This window comes from Herpailurus yagouaroundi, unplaced genomic scaffold (genome assembly GCF_014898765.1).
Source record: "Herpailurus yagouaroundi ecotype Mexico unplaced genomic scaffold, PumYag 166, whole genome shotgun sequence".
NCBI lineage: Eukaryota > Metazoa > Chordata > Mammalia > Carnivora > Felidae > Herpailurus > Herpailurus yagouaroundi.
Genome location: NW_024412407.1, coordinates 4,714,471 through 4,734,264, shown reverse-complemented (window position 1 = coordinate 4,734,264; position 19,794 = coordinate 4,714,471). Strand labels below are relative to the sequence as shown.

General features: G+C 40.0%; 1 protein-coding gene across 11 annotated transcripts in view; it reads right to left on the bottom strand.

The window, feature by feature from the left end:
* LIMA1 (LIM domain and actin binding 1) overlaps positions 1-19,794 on the bottom strand; it is an 81,068-nt gene that overhangs the window by 13,977 nt on the left and 47,297 nt on the right. For 7 of the 11 annotated variants that reach the window (XM_040488165.1, XM_040488172.1, XM_040488173.1 and 4 more), the window contains 3 exons: positions 8,250-8,337; positions 6,874-7,022; positions 3,526-3,633 (listed from right to left, as the gene is read on the bottom strand). In XM_040488165.1, the coding sequence (XP_040344099.1) occupies positions 3,526-3,633; positions 6,874-7,022; positions 8,250-8,337 (345 nt within the window). The remainder of the gene's footprint in view (positions 1-3,525; positions 3,634-6,873; positions 7,023-8,249; positions 8,338-19,794) is intronic. The other 4 variants (XM_040488163.1, XM_040488170.1, XM_040488164.1 and 1 more) reach the window with 1 other exon arrangement.

The following is a 19,794-nucleotide window of genomic DNA, read 5'->3' as shown; positions in this document are numbered from 1 at the left end:
TTTATAGCAAGGTTGTTTTTTCTCATTACTCTGTTTTCATTACAGAAATTCTGACATGGGATAGAACAAACTGCTGTAATAACAGCTAACATTTACTGAGCATTTAGTATGTGCCAGGTATTGGAATAATCACCTTACATGCATTATGTCATTTAATGATAATGAAAGAAACTAAAAGCTCTTCAATTCCTGTTAATTAGTAGGTGCATCCATCTCAGGATGTTCTTCTCTCACCTCTAATTTTGGTCACCTTGAACGCGCAGGGTAAAGTTAATGCCAATCATGACATCATTGCACATGCCCAACCAGCTGACTTCACTACAGGAACAGCCAGGAGAGAGCATGTGAGATTTCTGCTCAAACATTTCATTAAAGAGAAGCACAGATTTGATCACAAGAGGACAAAGGGAAGAACAATACCTTGACAAAATATTCTATTTCAGACAAGTGCACCTAGTGTCCTTTTTTAACAAGCTGATGTTCCAATCGTTCTTAGGTATTGGTTAACAAAAGCTGGGCGAACAGCTGAAAGGTAAGCAAGGCTCTGAAAAATGTTATGAATTTGCCATGGGTTTATGGGTTTATGAACCTGCAGTGTGGTACGTGAAGATTATGTACTACTGTCTTTATCCCCTTTCCTTCCCACCCACTCCTCAATTCATGGTTTAGTGGCACTGATGCCTTTTAGGCTATAATTAAAATGTTTTGATCCTCCAGTTCGACTCAGAGTTCCAGTTTCAAATCAGTGTGAAGACCATCAAGAAGGAAACACAAAATCAGATTAGGGACAATCCAAGCATTATTTTCCGGATGACCATTTCTCAAATTATATGTTCCTAGGGTGGATGGGGGGATTTCAATGCTGGGAATATTTTTCTCTTAAAAATTTTTTTTTTTTGGTTTATTTATTTTGAGAAAGAGAGAGAAAGAGCAAGTAGGAGAGCAGAAGAGAGAGAGAATCCCAAGCAGCCTCCATGCCCAGCATGGAGCCCAACTAAGGAGTGGATCCCAGGAGTGTGAGATCATGACCTGAGCCGAAATCAAAGAGTATGCCACTTAACCCACTGAGCCACCCAGGCATCCTTTAAATTTCTTTTTTATAGTATGTAACATTTTAACTCAGTTCTTCTTCTTCTTCTTCTTCTTCTTCTTCTTCTTCTTCTTCTTCTTTTTTAAGATTTTACTTTTAAGTAATGTGTACACCCAACGTGGGGCTTGAACTCACGACCCTGAGATAAAGACCTGAGATCAAGGAGCACCTGGGTGGTTCAGTCAGTTAAGCATCTGACTTTGGCTTAGGCCATGATCTTGCAGTTTGTGAGTTTGAGCCTGTACTGGGCTTTGCACTGACAGTGTGGAGCCTGCTTGGGATTCTCTCCCTCTCTCTCTGTCCCTCCTCTGCTCATGCTTGCTCTTGCTCTCTCTCTCTCAAAACAAACTTAAAAAAACAATTGAAAGACCTGAGATCAAGGGTCAGATGCTTAAACGATTGAGCCACCCAAATGCCACAACTCAGTTATTCTTAAGACATAATCTCCCACTTAAAAATGGGAAAACCAGGTAGTCTAATAAGAGAACTCATTTGATACATGGCATGGGACTCATGGGACTAATGCATGAGCCCACTGTTGCAAGGACATGTGTAATTTACTGGATTTTATGATTATGAAATACACTACTGCTAAGTATTCTGTCCTACTATTTAAAATACATTTGCAATATGTTTTTGTCAAATAAAGTGATTTAATTTTTCTAATTTATTTCTCATTTTATCATATGATTCATATTTTGTAGCCATTAATCTGAGACCATTTTCCTGTGCACCTACTTAGTGTGTTTCATAAGTTTCGGTTGGTGTTCTGTCAATACATCACACTTTTTAAAAAAATGTTTATTCATTTTTGAGAGCGAGCGAGAGAGAGAGAGAGAGAGAGAGAGAGCACAAGTGGGGGTGGGGGCGGTGCAGAGAAACAGAGACACAGAATCTGAAGTAGGCTCCAGGCTCTGAGCTGTCAGCACATAGCCCAATGCAGAGCTCCAACTCACGACCTGGGCCAAAGTCAGACACTTAACTGACTGAGCCACCCAGGCACCCCAATACATGAAACTTTTTTTTTTAATGTTTTTTTATTTCTGAGAGAGAGACAGACAGACAGAGTGTGAGCAGAGGAGGGGCAGAGAGAGAGGGAGGCACAGAATCTGAAGCAGGCTCCAGGCTCTGAGCTGTCAGCACAGAGCTGGACGCGGGGCTCGAACCCACGAACTGTGAGATCATGACCTGAGCCAAAGTCGGACACCCAACCGACTGAGCCACTCAGGCGCCCCACATCAAACTTTTTAAAGTCTTTTATAGTCAAATAAATTTGAGAACTATTGCTCTTAATCCATTTTAATGATCTCTTCACCTTTTGGAAGAATGGCCTCAAGGTTATCAATATGTGTAACAGAAACAATGATTTTTCTCCTAAAATTAATCACTGTAATATATTTGAAAGCTCTTTCTCCTCATCTAACTTAACATTTGACATTGACCAAAAGCCAAAGGAAATTGGGTAATGGATTGGCAGAGAAAATTATAAATTCACCTGATATAAATGTTGTGACTTACTCCGACCAAGCCATTCATCTAATCATGGCTGCATAGAATGCAAATATGATTTGCTTAAAATCTTCCCATCGTTTTCCACCTCTGCAGGACTCTTTCCAAAGTCTTAAGCTTGGCATAGAGAGCTTTTTAAGACCCGCCCTGGCTCTCCCTCCATTTGTCTCTCCTTTACCTGTATGTGCCTTGTATTCCAGCCAAGCCATCTTGGTTTGGAGCTCTGGTTTCCAAACCTCTGTTTGTGTCTGCCTGGGGTGCCCTTCTTACTCTTTACTTAGCCTTTCCCTTACTCACTTGGTCTCTTTCCACATATTCTTCAGGACTTGGCTCAGACATCACCTTCTTGAGGAAGTCGGGTTAAACGTCCTTAGTCTGAGCTTCCATGGCCCCACAGAGCCTTCTCACAACACTTACCATATTGCTTTTTAACAGCCAACCTGTTACTCATCTCCCTTCTACTCTGTTAGCTTCCTTGCAGATAAAGACCACATGGAATGGTCTGCTCACACTGAGTTGCTAAGCTTAGTATTTCCTGTGCTTAGCATGGTGCCTAGCTTTCAAAATAGTTTGAGTGAAAGAATGAAATGGTCTTGCATAAAATGTGTTAAATTAAGAATACACAAATACTTTGAAGATAGGATCGCTAATCAAAACAGATTTTTTAAAATCACTTTAGCTCTACGCCATCTGAGCATTTGCTGAGCAAAAGAATTTTCCAGTGAAGGTTCATTATTTGGTCAGCTATAAGTTGCAGAGTTCCCCAACTAAAATTATGTGACCTGCAAAAATGACAATCTGTCCTGGCAGCTGTTACCAAATTCCCAGACACTCTGCAGCCTACAGTTAGAGTTGTTTCTAATTTTAAGCATCTAATTTAGAACACATGCTTCCTTGGCAACTGGACATCAGACTCTTCAACCCACCTTTTCTCCAACCTGATGGGAGATGCAGACCTCAGGATCTGGGGGCACATTCTCCTTTTGCTCCAACTTATGAGTTTTTATTTCACCACCATTGGCTCTCAAGTCATTCTAGAAAATAAAAATAATCTGTGAGCTAAAATTAAAAATCTCACGATTCTACGCTCTTCATAGCACATCTATTAAATAAACTTGGAATGGTAAAAGAAAAGTTCTTTTAAGAGGCCTTGGGTCAAATCAACCCCCTAATTCTCACAAGCAAAACCCATTTACTAGTGAAATGACAAAAGCAGCTTTGTGGACACATACCTCGGAGTTAAATATTTGTACGCTAGTCTAAAACTGGATGCTCATTAGAATACAGACATATCAACACAGACACACACAGAAACCACCCCCAGCATACAGTTTTCTTGTGATTCACTCCTCTAGCAGCAGAGCTCGTGGGAATGCAAAGCTTGTGAGTTTTATCAGAAAAGACCATTCTGGAGCAGGGGAAAGGAAATGCCAAGTGCCAATAATTAAGAAAATATACTGACCATATATAGAAATGCTCGGCCTGGAAAGAGAGACAGGGATGATGCATACATATAAAAGCGGAGATTATATTTAACGATACCATAAAACAACCTTTTTTGTGAGACTTTCAAAAACATGCTTCTTTTTTGCATCAAAGTCATACATTGTACTAAAGACATACCTTATTCTACTTCTCAGAACAAAGCCTCAACATATAAAAAGCAGGCATTAACACTGTCATATGGAGTAAGCATAATCACATGTTTTTCCTTGCAAAGAACACTTGGGGCAAAATATTAAAATTAACTTTATCGACTAGATCCAAAGTTAATATAGTGGTAGATGAATATGGACATTTCCTAACCTTTAGTCTGCCACCTTTCTGAAAGGCTAGTACCTTTCTGTTGTTTGCGATTCTTTTTTTTTTTTTAATTTTTTTTTTCAACGTTTATTTATTTTTGGGACAGAGAGAGACAGAGCATGAACAGGGGAGGGGCAGAGAGAGAGAGGGAGACACAGAATCAGAAACAGGCTCCAGGCTCTGAGCCATCAGCCCAGAGCCCGACGCGGGGCTCGAACTCACGGACCGCGAGATCGTGACCTAGTCTGCCACCTTTCTGAAAGGCTAGTACCTTTCTGTTGTTTGCGATTCTTTAGGCAGGGCGAGAAAACAAGCAATTTATGGCCTCGGGGCCAGTGAAGAGGGTGTGAGTGTGAGTGTGCTGGCTGAGGTATGGGCTCCCAGACTAAGGGACGCGACTCTGGAGGAACATCTGTGAGGAGCTGGCGGCCAGAGCTGCAGAACACAACAGGCCAGCCCAAGGACTCAATTCTGACCCCATCTCAAAGCCCTGCCTCCAGAATCACGGCCTGAGAGTGTGCGCCTAGTTACAGCCATCCTCTGTAAGGAGCCTGAGAAATTCTTTGGGGATGAGATAAAATGTACTTTTGACAAGAATTCCTAAAGGCTCTTAAAATTTACAGAGCAGGAGAACGGCAATGCATAAACTCTATTAGGAGTTTAAAAAAAAAAAAAAAAAGTCACAGAACAGGTTTTTCCACCTAGGGAGTCACCTGGTCGGAATGTTTGTAGCAGGAAGACTGAGAAGCAGCAGAATCTTGAAAAGAAGGACTTATGCTCCAAAGATCACCCATTTGCCCTATCTCTTGACCTGCCTTCTAAGTCTAATTTTGCTCATTTTCACACTCAGGGAATAATGAGCCTGTGGTGTTCCACTTTGCTTTCAAATTATGCACATCCTCTCTTCTAAAAAGCACAGTGAAAAATCACGATGAAATTATTCGTTGCCCAGAGACAGAGTCCACGGGTAACTGCTACTAGAGAATGCATACTTAATAATATGAGGAAAAGAAGGCTCCACTCCTGGAATACATGTGATGATTTCTAATAGATACTAGTTTCGGTCTGCCCAGGAACAAGTAAAATTCAACGCTCTTCTTGGAACTTTGTTTAAAAAAAAAAAGGACACCAATAGGTTCATAGCTTGTATTTTTAAATCTTAGAAGGATCATATGTTTGAAAGATACACATAAAATATACATATGTACGGTGTCTATATGCATGTGTATATATGAATAAATGGCATTTGAAAGGTAACTTCTGGTAAGCAGTTCTGTAGTGTCAGCTTGCCAATTAAGCCTAGGAAAGTTTAAAATGGAAAATCCTAGGGGCGCCTGGGTGGCGCAGTCGGTTAAGCGTCCGACTTCAGCCAGGTCACGATCTCGCGGTCTGTGAGTTCGAGCCCCGCATCAGGCTCTGGGCTGACGGCTCAGAGCCTGGAGCCTGTTTCCGATTCTGTGTCTCCCTCTCTCTCTGCCCCTCCCCCGTTCATGCTCTGTCTCTCTCTGTCCCAAAAATAAATAAACGTTGAAAAAAAAAATTAAAAAAAAAAATAAAATGGAAAATCCTATTTAGAATAACAAATTTTGTGATTACTGAGCAAGCCATCTTGTTATTTCCCCCTCCCCTTTACTTATCTACTATACTATTTCTTTAGAAAATCATTACATCATAAGAGGTAAAGATTAAGTGCACCACATATTATATGATTCATTTATATAAAATGTGCAGAATAGTAAATCCATTGAAGACAGAAAGCAGGGGGAATTGGGAGTGACTACACAGATATGGGGTTTCTTTTTGGGGTGATGGAAATATTCTGGAATTAGACAGTGATGATGAGTGTACAACATTAATGTTGAATATATCCTATATTTCTCTCCAGTATTCTCTCTTTCCTCAAAAACAAAAATGGGGCACCCGGGTGGCTCAGTCGGTTGAGCATCCGACTTTGGCTCAGGTCATGATCTCACGGTCTGTGGGTTCAAGCCCCACATCGGGCTCTGTGCTGACAGCTCAGAGCTTGGAGCCTGCTTCCGATCCTGTGTCTCCCTCTCTCTCTGCCTCTCTCCCACTTTCACTTTGTCTCACTCTGTCTCTCAAAAATAAATAAATGTAAAAAAACAAAAATAAGTGTTTCTGTTAAAACTAACAGATGACACTTTTTTAGCAACAACAGCAAATTAAGTAGAAGAGACAGGAAAACTCTCAATATTACTGGATGATAACATCACACACACAAAAATGAGTGGGGTGGGAATAAGGCCTAGGAAAGCAAAGTCAGTATTAGAACACGGTAAGGATTTTGAATGAGGCTAGGGTAGGATTTACAAGAAAAGAGAATGGCTGGGGACCAGGGACGGAGCCAGGGCTCCAAGTCAGGGTCTGGGAGACATTTCTAGTTTCTGCGCTCAGTGACCATTTGCCAGATGAGGGAATGAACGAATGAATGAATGGTACAGAACACATACTGTGTAGTTGGTGGAACTACTTTGTTTGGAGACAGCTGCCTGGTACTTGGCCATTCGATCCTTTATGGAGGTTTCTGACAGGCGTGGTAAGTCCAGATTTCGCCTGCTCTCGCTTTTCTCTGAGTTGAATGCAGAAGATGACAGTTGACCTGGAAGCATGCAAATAATGTGCTTTACAAGAAGTTAAAACGGGATTTGAATGATTTTCAGATTCTAAATTTTGGGCTACTATAATTCTTTGTATTATCTTTGTATTAAAAATACAAAGAAGGGTACCTGGGTGGCTCAGTTGGTGAAGCATATGACTCTTGGTTTTGGCTCAAGTCATGATCTCAGGATGGTGGGATCAAGTCCACAGTGGGCTCTGCGCTGAGCATGGAGTCCCCTTAAGATTCTCTCTCTCTCTCTCTCTCTGTCTCTCTCTCTCTCTCTCTGCCCCTCTCTCCCTCTCCCCTCTCTCCCTTTGCTCCTCTCCTCTGCTTGTGCTCTCTCTCTCTCTAAAAAAAAAAAAAAAAAAAAAGTACAAAGAAGCGGGGGTGCCATTTTAATTTGCATTTCTTTATCAGGAGGCTGATAATTTGCCTGTTAATTTTTTCTTTTGTGAAGTGCTTGTAAATGCCCCTTTCAAAACATAGTAATTATGCTCTCAAGGCATTCTGTTACCACCAGTAATATAAGATAACCAATCTTTTTCATTTTTTTATTTTAGAGAGAGAGAGCACAAGCAGGAGAGAGGAGCAGAGAGAGAGAGAAAGAGAGAGAGAGGAGACAGAATCTTAAGCAGGCTCCACACACAGCATGGAGCCCAACACGGGGCTTGATTCCATGACCCTGAGATCATGACTGAAGCTGAAATCAAGAGTCAGATGCTTAACTGACTGAGCTGCCCACGTGCCCCAGGATAACCAATCTTGACAGAGGGAACCGCCCATCCATGACAGCCCTCAAGCCCCAGATGCCCATGAAGCCAAAACTGCTGGCATTATTTGCCTTGTAATCCCACAAGGGTACACCTTGGCTTTCACAAATAGACTTCCTTTAAAAAAAACTTTTTTTAATGTGTTTAATTTTGAGAGAGACAGAGAGAGACAGAGTGCAAGTGAGGGAGGAACACAGAGAGAGAGAGACACAGACTCTGAAGCAGGCTCCAGCTCTGACCTGCCAGCAGAGCCTGAAGCGGGGCTTGAACCCACTAACCAAGAGATCATGACCTGAGCTGAAGTTGGACATTCAACCAATGGAGCCACCCAGGCACCCCCACAGACTTCCTTTTAATTTGTGCCACTCTTCTCTAAAAGCTTTGAGCATGAGACCAAAAGGTATAGCTACTTATGAGTATTTCCTAGGGAACTTCACATACATGGAACTCTGCTTACCTGGGCCTATTTCCAAATCATCCAGAGAATAGCTGTTTTCAGAGATCCTCCTTCCACCTGCACTACGGCTTTGGGTCCGAAGAATCTGCTTGGAAAACAAAACCCAGCAAGAAGGTTTACACAGGAGATGGGAAATCTTGATGAATGTTCAGAAAAGAGGTCTGCAAATCTCTTTTATTAACAAAATCCACAAGGAATTAGATTTTACATTTGTTTTTACATTCCACAGAATGTGTTTTTAGCATTATAAATATGAAGCAGTACATATTCACAGGTGCCCAGGGAAAAATAAGTAACTGTATATAGGTAATTCTCTCTGGTAATCATCACTGCCTAATCAGCTTAACCAGAAAACTTAGTAATTTAAACAGCATGGAGGTGAATCCTCATGCCCCAGATGATACTGACATGTCTCCCAAACTGCTAAGTCCGGATCGATGGCTGTTACCTACCTGCTCTTTGTTTCCCCGCTCCCTCCCACTTTATCCTTGCTGTTGCTGCCTTGGTTCCCATCGTCATCTTTTCCTTGGACTATTGCATTACATTTCTAATCAGTTCTTCTATACCTTCCAATCAAGTCTGTATGATGCTGCCATTATCCCAAGTCATAGAAAGTAATTATCCCCCAATATAAATCTATATCACTCCCTTGTTCAAAATTCTTTAAAAATTCCTAATCACTCCTTACATTAAATCTAAAGTGCTTAGTATGTCACAGAAGACCCATTCTACATCTGGTCCCTACCTACCTACCTTCTCTGAGTATTCCCTTCCTCACTCTTTACCCTCCAGGAAAAGCAAACTGCTGTGAGGTCCATATTATACATGAGTTCCCTTCTCCCATTACCCTTTTGTCCCTCTGGTTGTCTGTTCCTTCAAGATTCGGGGGAGGCTGAGCAACCTTCTCTCTGTGAAGTACACCTTATCTCTCCTACCTAAATCTAAGTTGCCCTCCCTCTGTTTCTAAGGTCCCTGGCCACACTTCCATTACAACGCTTATTGTGTGTCCCTGGCAGAGACCATGTTTTTTGTTTTTTAAATGGAAAAGTGGGTGGTACAGATTTTTTTAATACGTTATTTTGTGATTCCTATAAATTACTACATTTATATCTCTCACATCTAGGGTAGATCTCTAATTAAAGTTACAAATTATAATTTTTAAGCCTGGAAAAGTAACTCAAGAGAAAGTCATTTAGTGTCACAGAATGTTCCCAGACATGGTACACAGAGGGTATGTCATGTTTATTCAGCTTGTAATGAGAGCCTTCAACCAGATCCTATCATTCAAATCTCAACTTATTTCCAGATAACTTGAAGTAGGAAAGATATCTGAAATCTGGTATGACAGGAGATAAGAGTAAAACACTTAGCACTCTTCTGAATTCAACATTAGTAAATCGCTATTAAACCTTTACGTTCAATGGGCTAATCAAGTCAACAGTAAAGTTTGAGACTGTGAACTATCATTTTTTCGATCCTCCCCCACCTCCACTGAGACAGAAAACATGCCGCTTCAGAAATCAGAGCCACAGGCTGGTTTGTTTGTACCACACCAATGACAATAGTTTCTTGTAAATTCAACATACACTTAATATCATTTATTTTCAGTCGGCTTTGCTATTAACATTATGAATTGATAAAAAAAAATAAAATAATAGATAGCAACTCTAACCTTGCCACACCATACTCAGGTAAGCTGCACCAACATCAACCACACCCATGTGACTTACATGACGCAACAGATAATGAACATCATCAGCCAAACAAACAGATAAGTTTGGCAGGATACCCTCCCCATCCACGTTTTTTCATCTTCAAAACATTGTTCATTTGCAGATAATTAAAGTAAAGGAAATTCCAAAGACTTATTCTGAATGCTGCTTCACTGTAAGAGGAGTATTATAAAAGAATTTTCCGGGCTCAAAAAAGGGAGAGAGCCTGCAAATACACTTTTTTTTTTTTTTAACCGAAAGGGAACAGCTTCTGAATCCTTAATACTGAAGCAATATTTCCAATATTTACATGCTGTCAAAGGTAAAGTTCAATTCTAAGAGTATGTGTTATCTGCCGCAACCTGCAGAGAGCTGTTTTCTGTCTGTACTCATGGTCAAGTCCCTCTCAGCCTCCTGCAGAGTCCCTGCACTGGCATAACTGGCAGCAAGCTCATTTAGAACCAGGACATATGCCTTGCCAGGGCAGAGGCTTACTTTGGTTTTAGGCGCATAATATTTTCCATCTTTGCTCGCTTTTAATTTAAACCTTCAGGTTAAATGAAGTCAAGAGCCTTTTTCTTTTTTAAAGCCTTCAGGTTCATGAGGGTATCAGTACTTGGAATTGTTTTCTTCCAAATACTAAAAAAATGACTGTGCAAAGCCACTTGGTCTTAAAGAAGAAATAGAGAGAACTGTCTCTGGAAATCAAAGTTATACTGATGCTGGTTCTGAGGAGGACCACAGCTCTGAGATGGGAAAGCTTTTAATGAGATTCCAGGCAAAGCACGAAGCATTTCTTTTGATACCATTTCACCTCCAAATCCTTCAAATATTAAGAATAACAAAAACTCGGGGCACCTGGCTGGCTCAGTCGGTTGAGCGGCCGACTTCGGCTCAGGTCATGATTTCGCGGTCCGTGAGTTCAAGCCCTGCGTCGGGCTTTGTGCTGACAGCTCAGAGCCTGGAGCCTGTTTCAGATTGTGTCTCCCTCTCTCTGACCCTCCCCCGTTCATGCTCTGTCTCTCTCTGTCTCAAAAATAAATAAACGTTAAAAAAAATTTTTTTTAAAGAATAACAAAAACTCAGAAGCATTTACGATGAATTTTATGATCCTCATTTTATAAGTGGTAATTTGAGGTACAGGAAGAAGGAGGAGTTTCCTCTAACATTTCTCAAGGAAGTAGAAACACACACACACACACACACACACACACACACACACACACCCAGGAATTCTGATACTGAAATACTTTTCTGTAACACACTTTTATCACATTTCGGCCCTGTTTACTCAGATGCCTGAGGGAGCCTTTTAAGAGAAGAGAGAAAAGACAAGACACTTTAAGACTTTCTGGAATTTCCTAAGGCTTGGCCTCCCCCCAACCCACAAGTCCTCTTTCCTGTCAGCTGACTATAGTAACTCTCATTAGTGGGAACGCCTCTTTAAATAGTCACTGAGAATCCTTAAACCAAATGTATCAACACGTACCCTTAGGAGAACAAGAGCTTAGGGCTTTTAGCTAGTGGTCTGCAGAATTTCTTTTCTCTGGAAAATTTTCTTAAAGAAATATAGTAAGTGAGGTCTCAAATATCAAGTAAAATGCAGGATTTCCTATCCCCATAATTTTTAGGAAAAATTCTGTTTAAAAGTTGATTCTCAACACTTTATAATTTACCTTCTACCTCTCTCAACCACTTTCTTCAACCTTTCAAGTCTGACCTTCCTTCAGACTCTCATCCCTGAAAGTCAAGGGTAGAGGAAGGATGGCCTTTAGGGAAAATAGCACTTTGCTGAACTATCCATAGCATGTAGACAAAACCTAGCCTTAATTTCTCAAAGTACTGAGAGACAAACATTGCCTTCTTCAGGTAGAAAAAAAAACAGAAAAAATAAAGATCTTTTAAGTAGAACAATAATATATAGAAGGAGCAGTTGCATCCAGGTTGTGGGATTTCTCTATATTTTCTGTATTCTAAGCATTCTACAAAAACTATGTGTATATTCTTTACAATGTTTTTAATGTTTATTTTTGAGAGAGACAGAGTGTGAGCGGGGGAGGGGCCGAGAGAGAGAGAGAGAGAAAGAGAGAGAGAGGCAGAATCTGAAGCAAGTTCCAGGCTCTAAGTTGTCAGCACAGAGCCCAACATGGGGTTCGAACTCATGAACCACGAAATCATGACCTAAGCCCAAGTTGGATGCTTAACCAACTGAGTCACCCAGGCGCCCCAACTATGTGTATATTCTTACAATTAGGGGGAAAAAGAAAAGGAAGGAGAAGTAATTTATTAATATAAATAGATAAAAATGATAAAATCAAATGCTGACAAGGTGCTAGAGAATTAAATATGTTCTTAGGCTATGCTAATAGTATTATAAAGTAGTACAATCTTTGAGAACAGCTGAGAATATGTAAGAAGAATGTTTAATGAATTATATACTTTTGGTCATGAGAATACCACTTTAGTAATATAGCTCTCCCCCTAAAATAACTAAAAACAAAATGTTTCTGCCACGATGCTTAGAGTTTTTTATTAGGCTCGAAAAATATCTAATTACTGGGGCATAATTAAACCATAATGAAATACTATATTGCTATAAACGGAGAACCACATGAACTAGGAAGATACATAGAAAAGTCAATATAAAAAAGACCAAACAAAAGATAAAGCACACAAAACAGCACACAGGGACTAAAACCATGTAAAAACTAGTCATGCAGTGATAGCATATCATTGTGCACAGTTGTTTTATTATTTTTTCCTGATAAAAGTTACTGGTTTTTCCTGGTTTACTTGGCTTTTTCTTCTTCTGTTTACTGTGTGTGTGTGTGTGGGGGGGGGGGGGAGAGAGGGAGGGAGAGAGAGAGACAGAGAGCAGAGAGAGAGAGACAGAGAGAAACAGAATCCCAAGAAGGTTCCACACTGTCAGTACAGAGCCAGATGTAGGGCTTGAACTGACAAACCCATGAGATCATGACCTGAGCCAAAATCAAGAGTCTGATGCTCAAACCACTGAGCCACCCAAGCACCCTGAAATCTCTTGCATTCCAGCATGTTTCTTGTCTTCATTGCCCTAACGCTTCTAATTCAGTTACAAGGGGTGCCTGAGTGGCTCAGTCAGTTAAGTGTCTAACTATTGGTTTCGGCTCAGGTCATGATCTCTTGGGTTCATGAGTTCAAGCCCTGCATTGGGATCCACACTGACAGTGTGGAGCCTGCTTGGGATTCTCTTTCTCCCTCTCTCTCTGCCCCTCCCCTGCTCATGCTCTCTCTCTAAAAATAAATAAATAAACTTAAAAAATTTTAAATTCAGTTATGAGACTATAAAGCGTGGGAAGAGGGAAGATAGAGAGCTAAAGTCTTTGAGGATACAACTGTTCATATATTTAAATTTTTTCCTGGCTTCCTTAGATTTCAGATAAGTAAGGCCATGGCCAGTTGTTTTTATCTAATAAACAGTTACTACAATATTAATGAAGATACTGTTACGTGGTAGAGATGTTACTAAACAATTTCAGTCCTTACTCTGATATTAATTAGCCAAATGACATTGGGTGTATCAGTAAACTTCTCTGACCTTAGCTGTTTCCATCTGTAAATTAGGGATTTTAACATCCTAACTGACAGCAGTGAGCTGGATTAAATAACTTTACAGTCCCTTATGGCTCTAGGATTTATGTCAAACATTTTTTAAAATTTTTTATTTTTTTTTTAAGTTTTGCTTATTTAAGTAATCTTGACACCCACCATGGGGCTTGAACCCACAACCCTGAGATCCAGAGTCACACACTCCTCTGACCAGCCAGGCGTCCCTATGTCAAAGATTTTGATAGGGACTCTTCATTCACTGTAACTCATCAGTGAGTTAAAAGGCTAGAGGAAATGACTAATATATTCATCCGGGTATACACACCTATACTGTCCAATCCAGGAGTGAGTCTGATACCAGAAAGGTATGATATCATATTTGGGGCGTAAATGAAGTCTTTCTGGCTACTTCAAATTCTAATGCAGCCAACCTTGCAAATAGAATGTTCCATTCCTCTGACATTACTTTTCAACATGTTTTTAACTTCTCAACATGTTTTATTATAATGAAACCAGCTAGAAACCAGTAAGTAATTAGTTGGCCTGAAAGTAAACAGAAAAGAGATGACTGGTCTCTAGTTGGTACATCAAGGTCAGCCATAGTGAAAAATATCAGAATTCCTTGACTGGCATCTTTACACCTGGATCCATTATTACCTTACCACAAAAGATGAAAGAATTAATGAGTTACTAATTAAGGGTAAATAAAACGTAATTTACACTGGTGTGAGGTCTTTATGAGAAATAATCCACTATAAAGAGAGGTCAGTTAAAATAACACTTGTATTTACAGTGTACTTACATTTTGAAATTATAAAAGAAGCTATAAAGCACAGGTGACTACAATAAATGGGCAAAAAAATTACTTTTAATATGAGAAAGATGGCACTGATAGAAAACCAAAGATAATTCTTGTGTTTATTTAACAAAACCAGTTACCGTATCCATATTGAAAGCTCTAGCAATGTATCTATTGGAGGTTTAATGTCAGGTCAATTTAAGATTTATGATTTGCTGATAAGCAAATTAAGGATATACTCCCCAACATTTGGACGACTACATTAGACCCTATAGTGGATGGACAGTTATTCAAGTCTCTTTTCCTCTTCTTGGAATATAATTTCAAATGACTTACTGAAGACATTAAGAAAGCAGAAGGGGCACCTGGGTGGCTCAGTCAGTTAAGTGCTCAACTTCGGCTCAGGTTATGATCTCATGGTTCAAGGGTTTGAGCCCCGCATCAGGCTCTGTGCTGACAGCTCAGAGTCTGGAGCCTGCTTCAGATTCTGTGTCTCCTTCTCTCTCTGTCCCTCCCCCACTCAACTCGATCTCTCTCTCAAAAATAAGTAAACATTAAAAAAAGAAAAGACATTAAGAAAGCAGACGAAAAATGTTATTAAGATAACATTAAGTGGATAAAAGAACACATGCAGTCGTTACCCAAGAAAGGAGAAAATTAAATGTCATGGATAATTTTATAACACTGTAGATTCCCTATGGACACCTACCCATCCTTCAAGAAGGCAAACATAAATTATTTATTTGAGGTAGATTATAGATTGGTTGGCTATGGATAAAACATCTAATGAACTTTAGCTTGGTGACCTTATTTGCTCAAGGGCTTGCTCCACTACACCAACACATATATACTGTCATGTACCAGAGATACATAAAGGTGAACAAGATACCAATGTTGCTTCCAGGAAATTACAAGAAGAAAAACCACAAAAATATTAGGCTGTTTGAAGAAGGATGGTTTTACTCTCCCATTAACAAGTGCAGCTTTTGTTGGTGTTTTGGTGCCAGCCATTCATACAGTCATCCCGGTAAAAAGAGGAACAGAAATTCTAAGGGAAATTTAAGGGCGTAGGAGTAGAAAGGGAGAGAAGTAGTGAACAATGAAAAGGGGGCTGGCTGGGACAAGGGAAACTTCCATTTTTATTTTAGATTCTTCTATTTTAGCTGAATGTACTGTTTTGCCTTTGTCATATAAGACAAGTTAACACAATTAAAATACGACTAAGTGGAAGCATTAAAATGTACCATGAATAGGGGCGCCCGGCTGGCTCAGTCGGTTGAGCATCCGACTTTGGCTCAGGTCCTGACCTCCCAGTTTGGGAGTTTGAGCCCTGTGTCAGGCTCTGTGCTGACAGCTCAGATCCTGGAGCCTGCTTCAGATTCTGTGCCCCCCTCTCTCTCTGCCCCTCTTCCACCCGTGCTCTGTCTCTCTCTGTCTCTCAATAATAACTAAACGTTAAAAAAATATATATACCATGAATAAACAGGGATAAAAGGAGAAAGAAACAAAATTTCTAAATAGTTTTAATTCTTTTCACTTGTGGATAAACTTATCATTTTCTCATTACTATTTCCCATCCTTGTTTAGTCTTAAAGAATGAGCAAATGAGTGAGTTTATGTGTTTTAGGAAACAATGACGTTTGGTGAGGAGGTATTCTCTCCTCTTCTCTCCTTTCTTTCTTTATCTAACTCCTCTCCTAGAAAATGGAAGCACTACATGGAAGAAGCAGTAGTCTGCATCTTTGTAAAACAATCAACGAATATCCACAGCCTAGTCTTATTTTCTTGTATTACACCTAACTGGTTCCATTGACCCAAGCCAAAGACAATAATTTAAATAGGTTGTGAAGGTAGAAATATATTATCCAAATATTTGGTCTTTACTCTCCTAGCCAAGGATTTGTGTGAACCAAATATGTTACGAACCAAACAGAAAGAAGTGAGACTTAATGAGCCTGTCACATGCTCATTACAGTGGTTGGTCATTCCTGGGCATGAAAGAAGGGGCACTTAATTTTTTGAATAACCACATCCTGGTTTCTAAAGGTTATGGATTCAAATGTCAACCCGATGACAACTGAATGTTGGTTAGGACTAGGTAATCAGCTATCTTTTTCATAAAAAGATGTACAGAATAGTTACCTCAGCTACCAAAAATCCAGATCAACATATACATGAGGATAGAAATGCTAAACCACTTCAGTATATGTCATTGGGGAGCTTCTTTTTCCTAGTAATGATGGTAGGTTATATTAATCCATCCACTGCTCATTTGTTCATAGGAATTAGAACCATCACGTTCAACTAAAACATCTGACCTGGATAATGTATCTATTCACCAAAGGTAGAGAGTAAGTGAAGAAAAGCCTTTAATCAATTCTTATTACTTATAAGCTATTTGAATTCTAAGCTTCGTTTCTTCCTTTAACTAAATAAACACTAAGAGCTAAGTCACTGTGCTAACCGCTGGGGAAGAAAAACATCATTACTTTGGAAGAAATTATAGACTTTGGGAGTATACAAATTTATACACAACTATTAAGGGGAAGCATGATATAAGTGCCCAAAGAGAAGTGAAAAGAAAATTCTATAGGAGAATGAGAAGGGTTGCTTAACTTATCTGACAGAAATGGAGGTAAGACCTCACAGTCTTGATAGACCTTGAGGAGTAAGATTTCAGAAGGCAGTAATGCAGGGGATAGGCAGGAATAATTTAGAGAGTGAGGAGTTAATACAGAGTTTAAGTATAAGATTGGCTAGAGACTGAAAGGCAGGTTGAGCTCAGATTGTGGAGGACCCAAATATTAAATAAAGATTAATCCTGAGATATCAAAATGAAGGGGGTAAACTAATTTACAACTCTATTTAGAAAGAGAAATAGCAACAGTGTACAGGATGGATGGGAGAAAGGAAAAGAGAAGCTGACAGGGGAGGTGGTGGCAATGCTATGGGACCAGACAGAATGGCACATACTTGAGAAGCACATAGAGGATAGGCTTATTTAGACGGCTTAGTTAGTGACCGACTGGGAAGAAGAAACACGGAGAAGGAAGAACTGATCCCAACTTTCACAGACGAAGAGATTTGGTACATGGTGATGTATTAAGGGACACCTGGGGAAAGCAGGTTTTTAGTTAGAAAGACAATGGATTCTTTTGTAGCCTTCTTGAACTTGAGTGCCTAAGGGATATTCAAAGAAAGATGTTTGATCTGGCAGGCAACCAGAAATATGAGGCTGAAACTTGGGGTAAGAACCGAGGATCAGAACCTAGTTTGGGGGTTCACATCTTAGAGTCATGGAAAGAGAGGAGATTTTTTCACAAGGAGAGAGAAAAAACCAGGAGGGCAGAGAGATCAGGAAGAAAAGTGGACAAGAACAGAAACTATCTCGGGCAAAAGGGAACAAGAGGAACTAAGAAAAGTGGAAGTCAAGCCAATTAATTTTGTCTCCTGTAAATAACTGATAAAAAGATTTAGGACAACACATTAGACAGATCATGTATTTCATTATCTATGTGCTCCCTGCCCCTGACCAGCTAGTTAGTGAGATTCAGTCCAGTTCTCTAAAATTTAATTATGGAACCAATTTGTCCCTACTATATTCATTTGTCTCCCTGAGGTACTCATTTGTTAGCTCTGAAGTATACATTCTTTCTTGCAGGCTCTTGCTCCGAAAAAGATTTCTAGTGTCCCTACCATATTTGTGAGAGCTTCCTTCCAAAGATCCAATTATGTAACTTCCTGATTAAAGCCTTATCCATGTTAAAGCTGAAATCATGTTAACAATAACCATAATCCAGTTTCGAACTAATTAGTTATTCCTCAAGCTAAAGTAGACAAAACTTTAGCATTTTTTTGGGAAATATTAGATAAAACTTTTCAAAGTAAATGAAACACAATGATGCTTAGAAACCGCTATAAAACCGAGGGCAGCTCTGTTTGACTAAGCACTCCATTAAGTGACAAATGACTGTTTAGTCAGGAAGTTTTAAAAGCCATCTAAAAAGTCCAGGTCAACTTAGACACTCACCCCCCCCCCGGGTTGCTGTACCAGTAACAGTCAGGCTGTCCAGTGCCATTAGAGATTTAGATGGATCTTTCTTTATATGAGGAGTCTTTCTTCACTTCTGACCAGCCACAAAATGATAGGCTTGTTCTGACACATCTCTCGCCAGACGTGTATGAGAAAAAAGTCTCTCACCAGATCCTACCACATAATCAGCATTTTTGTTTGCTGCAATCCCAGTCATTTCCTACCTTAGGCCAGTCTCGACATGCACCAGGCTTTTGCACTGAATCGACATTGTGTGTGCTAGCATGACATCAGCCGTCCTGCCCCTAACAGGGTCTCTGAGGAGGAGACTTACAATGGTGCTTTGAGTCACAACAAAAACCCCTTCCTCTCTGTTTAGGATTTCTGACATTTTTTCCCTTCCACTTAAAATTCTTCTTCCCATTTAAATTTAATTTTTTTTTTTTTATTAAGACCATAAAGGAGAAAGAGGGAGTTGGCAGGCCCTAGAGGACTAAAAACAGAGGGATGAGAGTTTAAGAAAAGTCATAAAACTGCTTTGTGGTTACATCTCTCGCCAACTGGTTCCAGTGTTAAAATAGAGCTAAAACTCATGCAGAGGAAAGGGTTCTAGGTTTGCAAACCTTTAAAAATTCTTACTACATCCTTTAAATAGATGATCCCTTAAAACATCCAAGAACTGTTCTAGTCAGGAAAGCTACAGGCACTGCAAGTTATGGGAAGAGATAAACTAAGTCACGTCAAACATAACTGAAGATTATTGGACGGGTTCTCGAATTTTTGTCTCAGAAAGAAGGCCTTATACCATTACTTCACACATGTAGGGATTTGGGCCAAATATTTAGCTTAAAAAATTTCAGCTTTCCCATCTAGATGGAATGTAGAGAAAATGATGGCTTTGCTTCCTGTCAAATCTGTTTATTTCATTATAATGACTGTTGTAACAAACCACCCCCATGTACAAAGCCAGATATGCAGGAAAGTATGAGAAAACTGGAAAATTTTACCAGCTCTGCCGCCCCTGGATTGTGTTATAAGTCACCAGCATATGTAACTCATTTTCTAGTTAAGTAATTCCCTCTGGGCACCCGGTCTGCAATCCACACGAAGGATCAAATTTCATTAGCAGTCCTAGGAAAATGCAACCCTGTGCATTTGCAAGTCAAAACTCCTGAAGGCTACAGCTAGTCTGGCTACCCTCATTGATTTTTCCTGGGAGAGGATTTTAGCTGATAGAAAACATTTGTTGGAAGGCACAGATGAGGAAGTTCAGAGGAGAAGGAGTCCACTAGCAAAGAGACAACTAAGCCTTAGTCTTCATGTTAAACTCTGGCCTTAACACTCAGCCTGCAGCTGTGTCCAAGGGGAGAGAGATTCAGCAGAAATTCCACCCCCCCAACCCCCCCCCCCCCC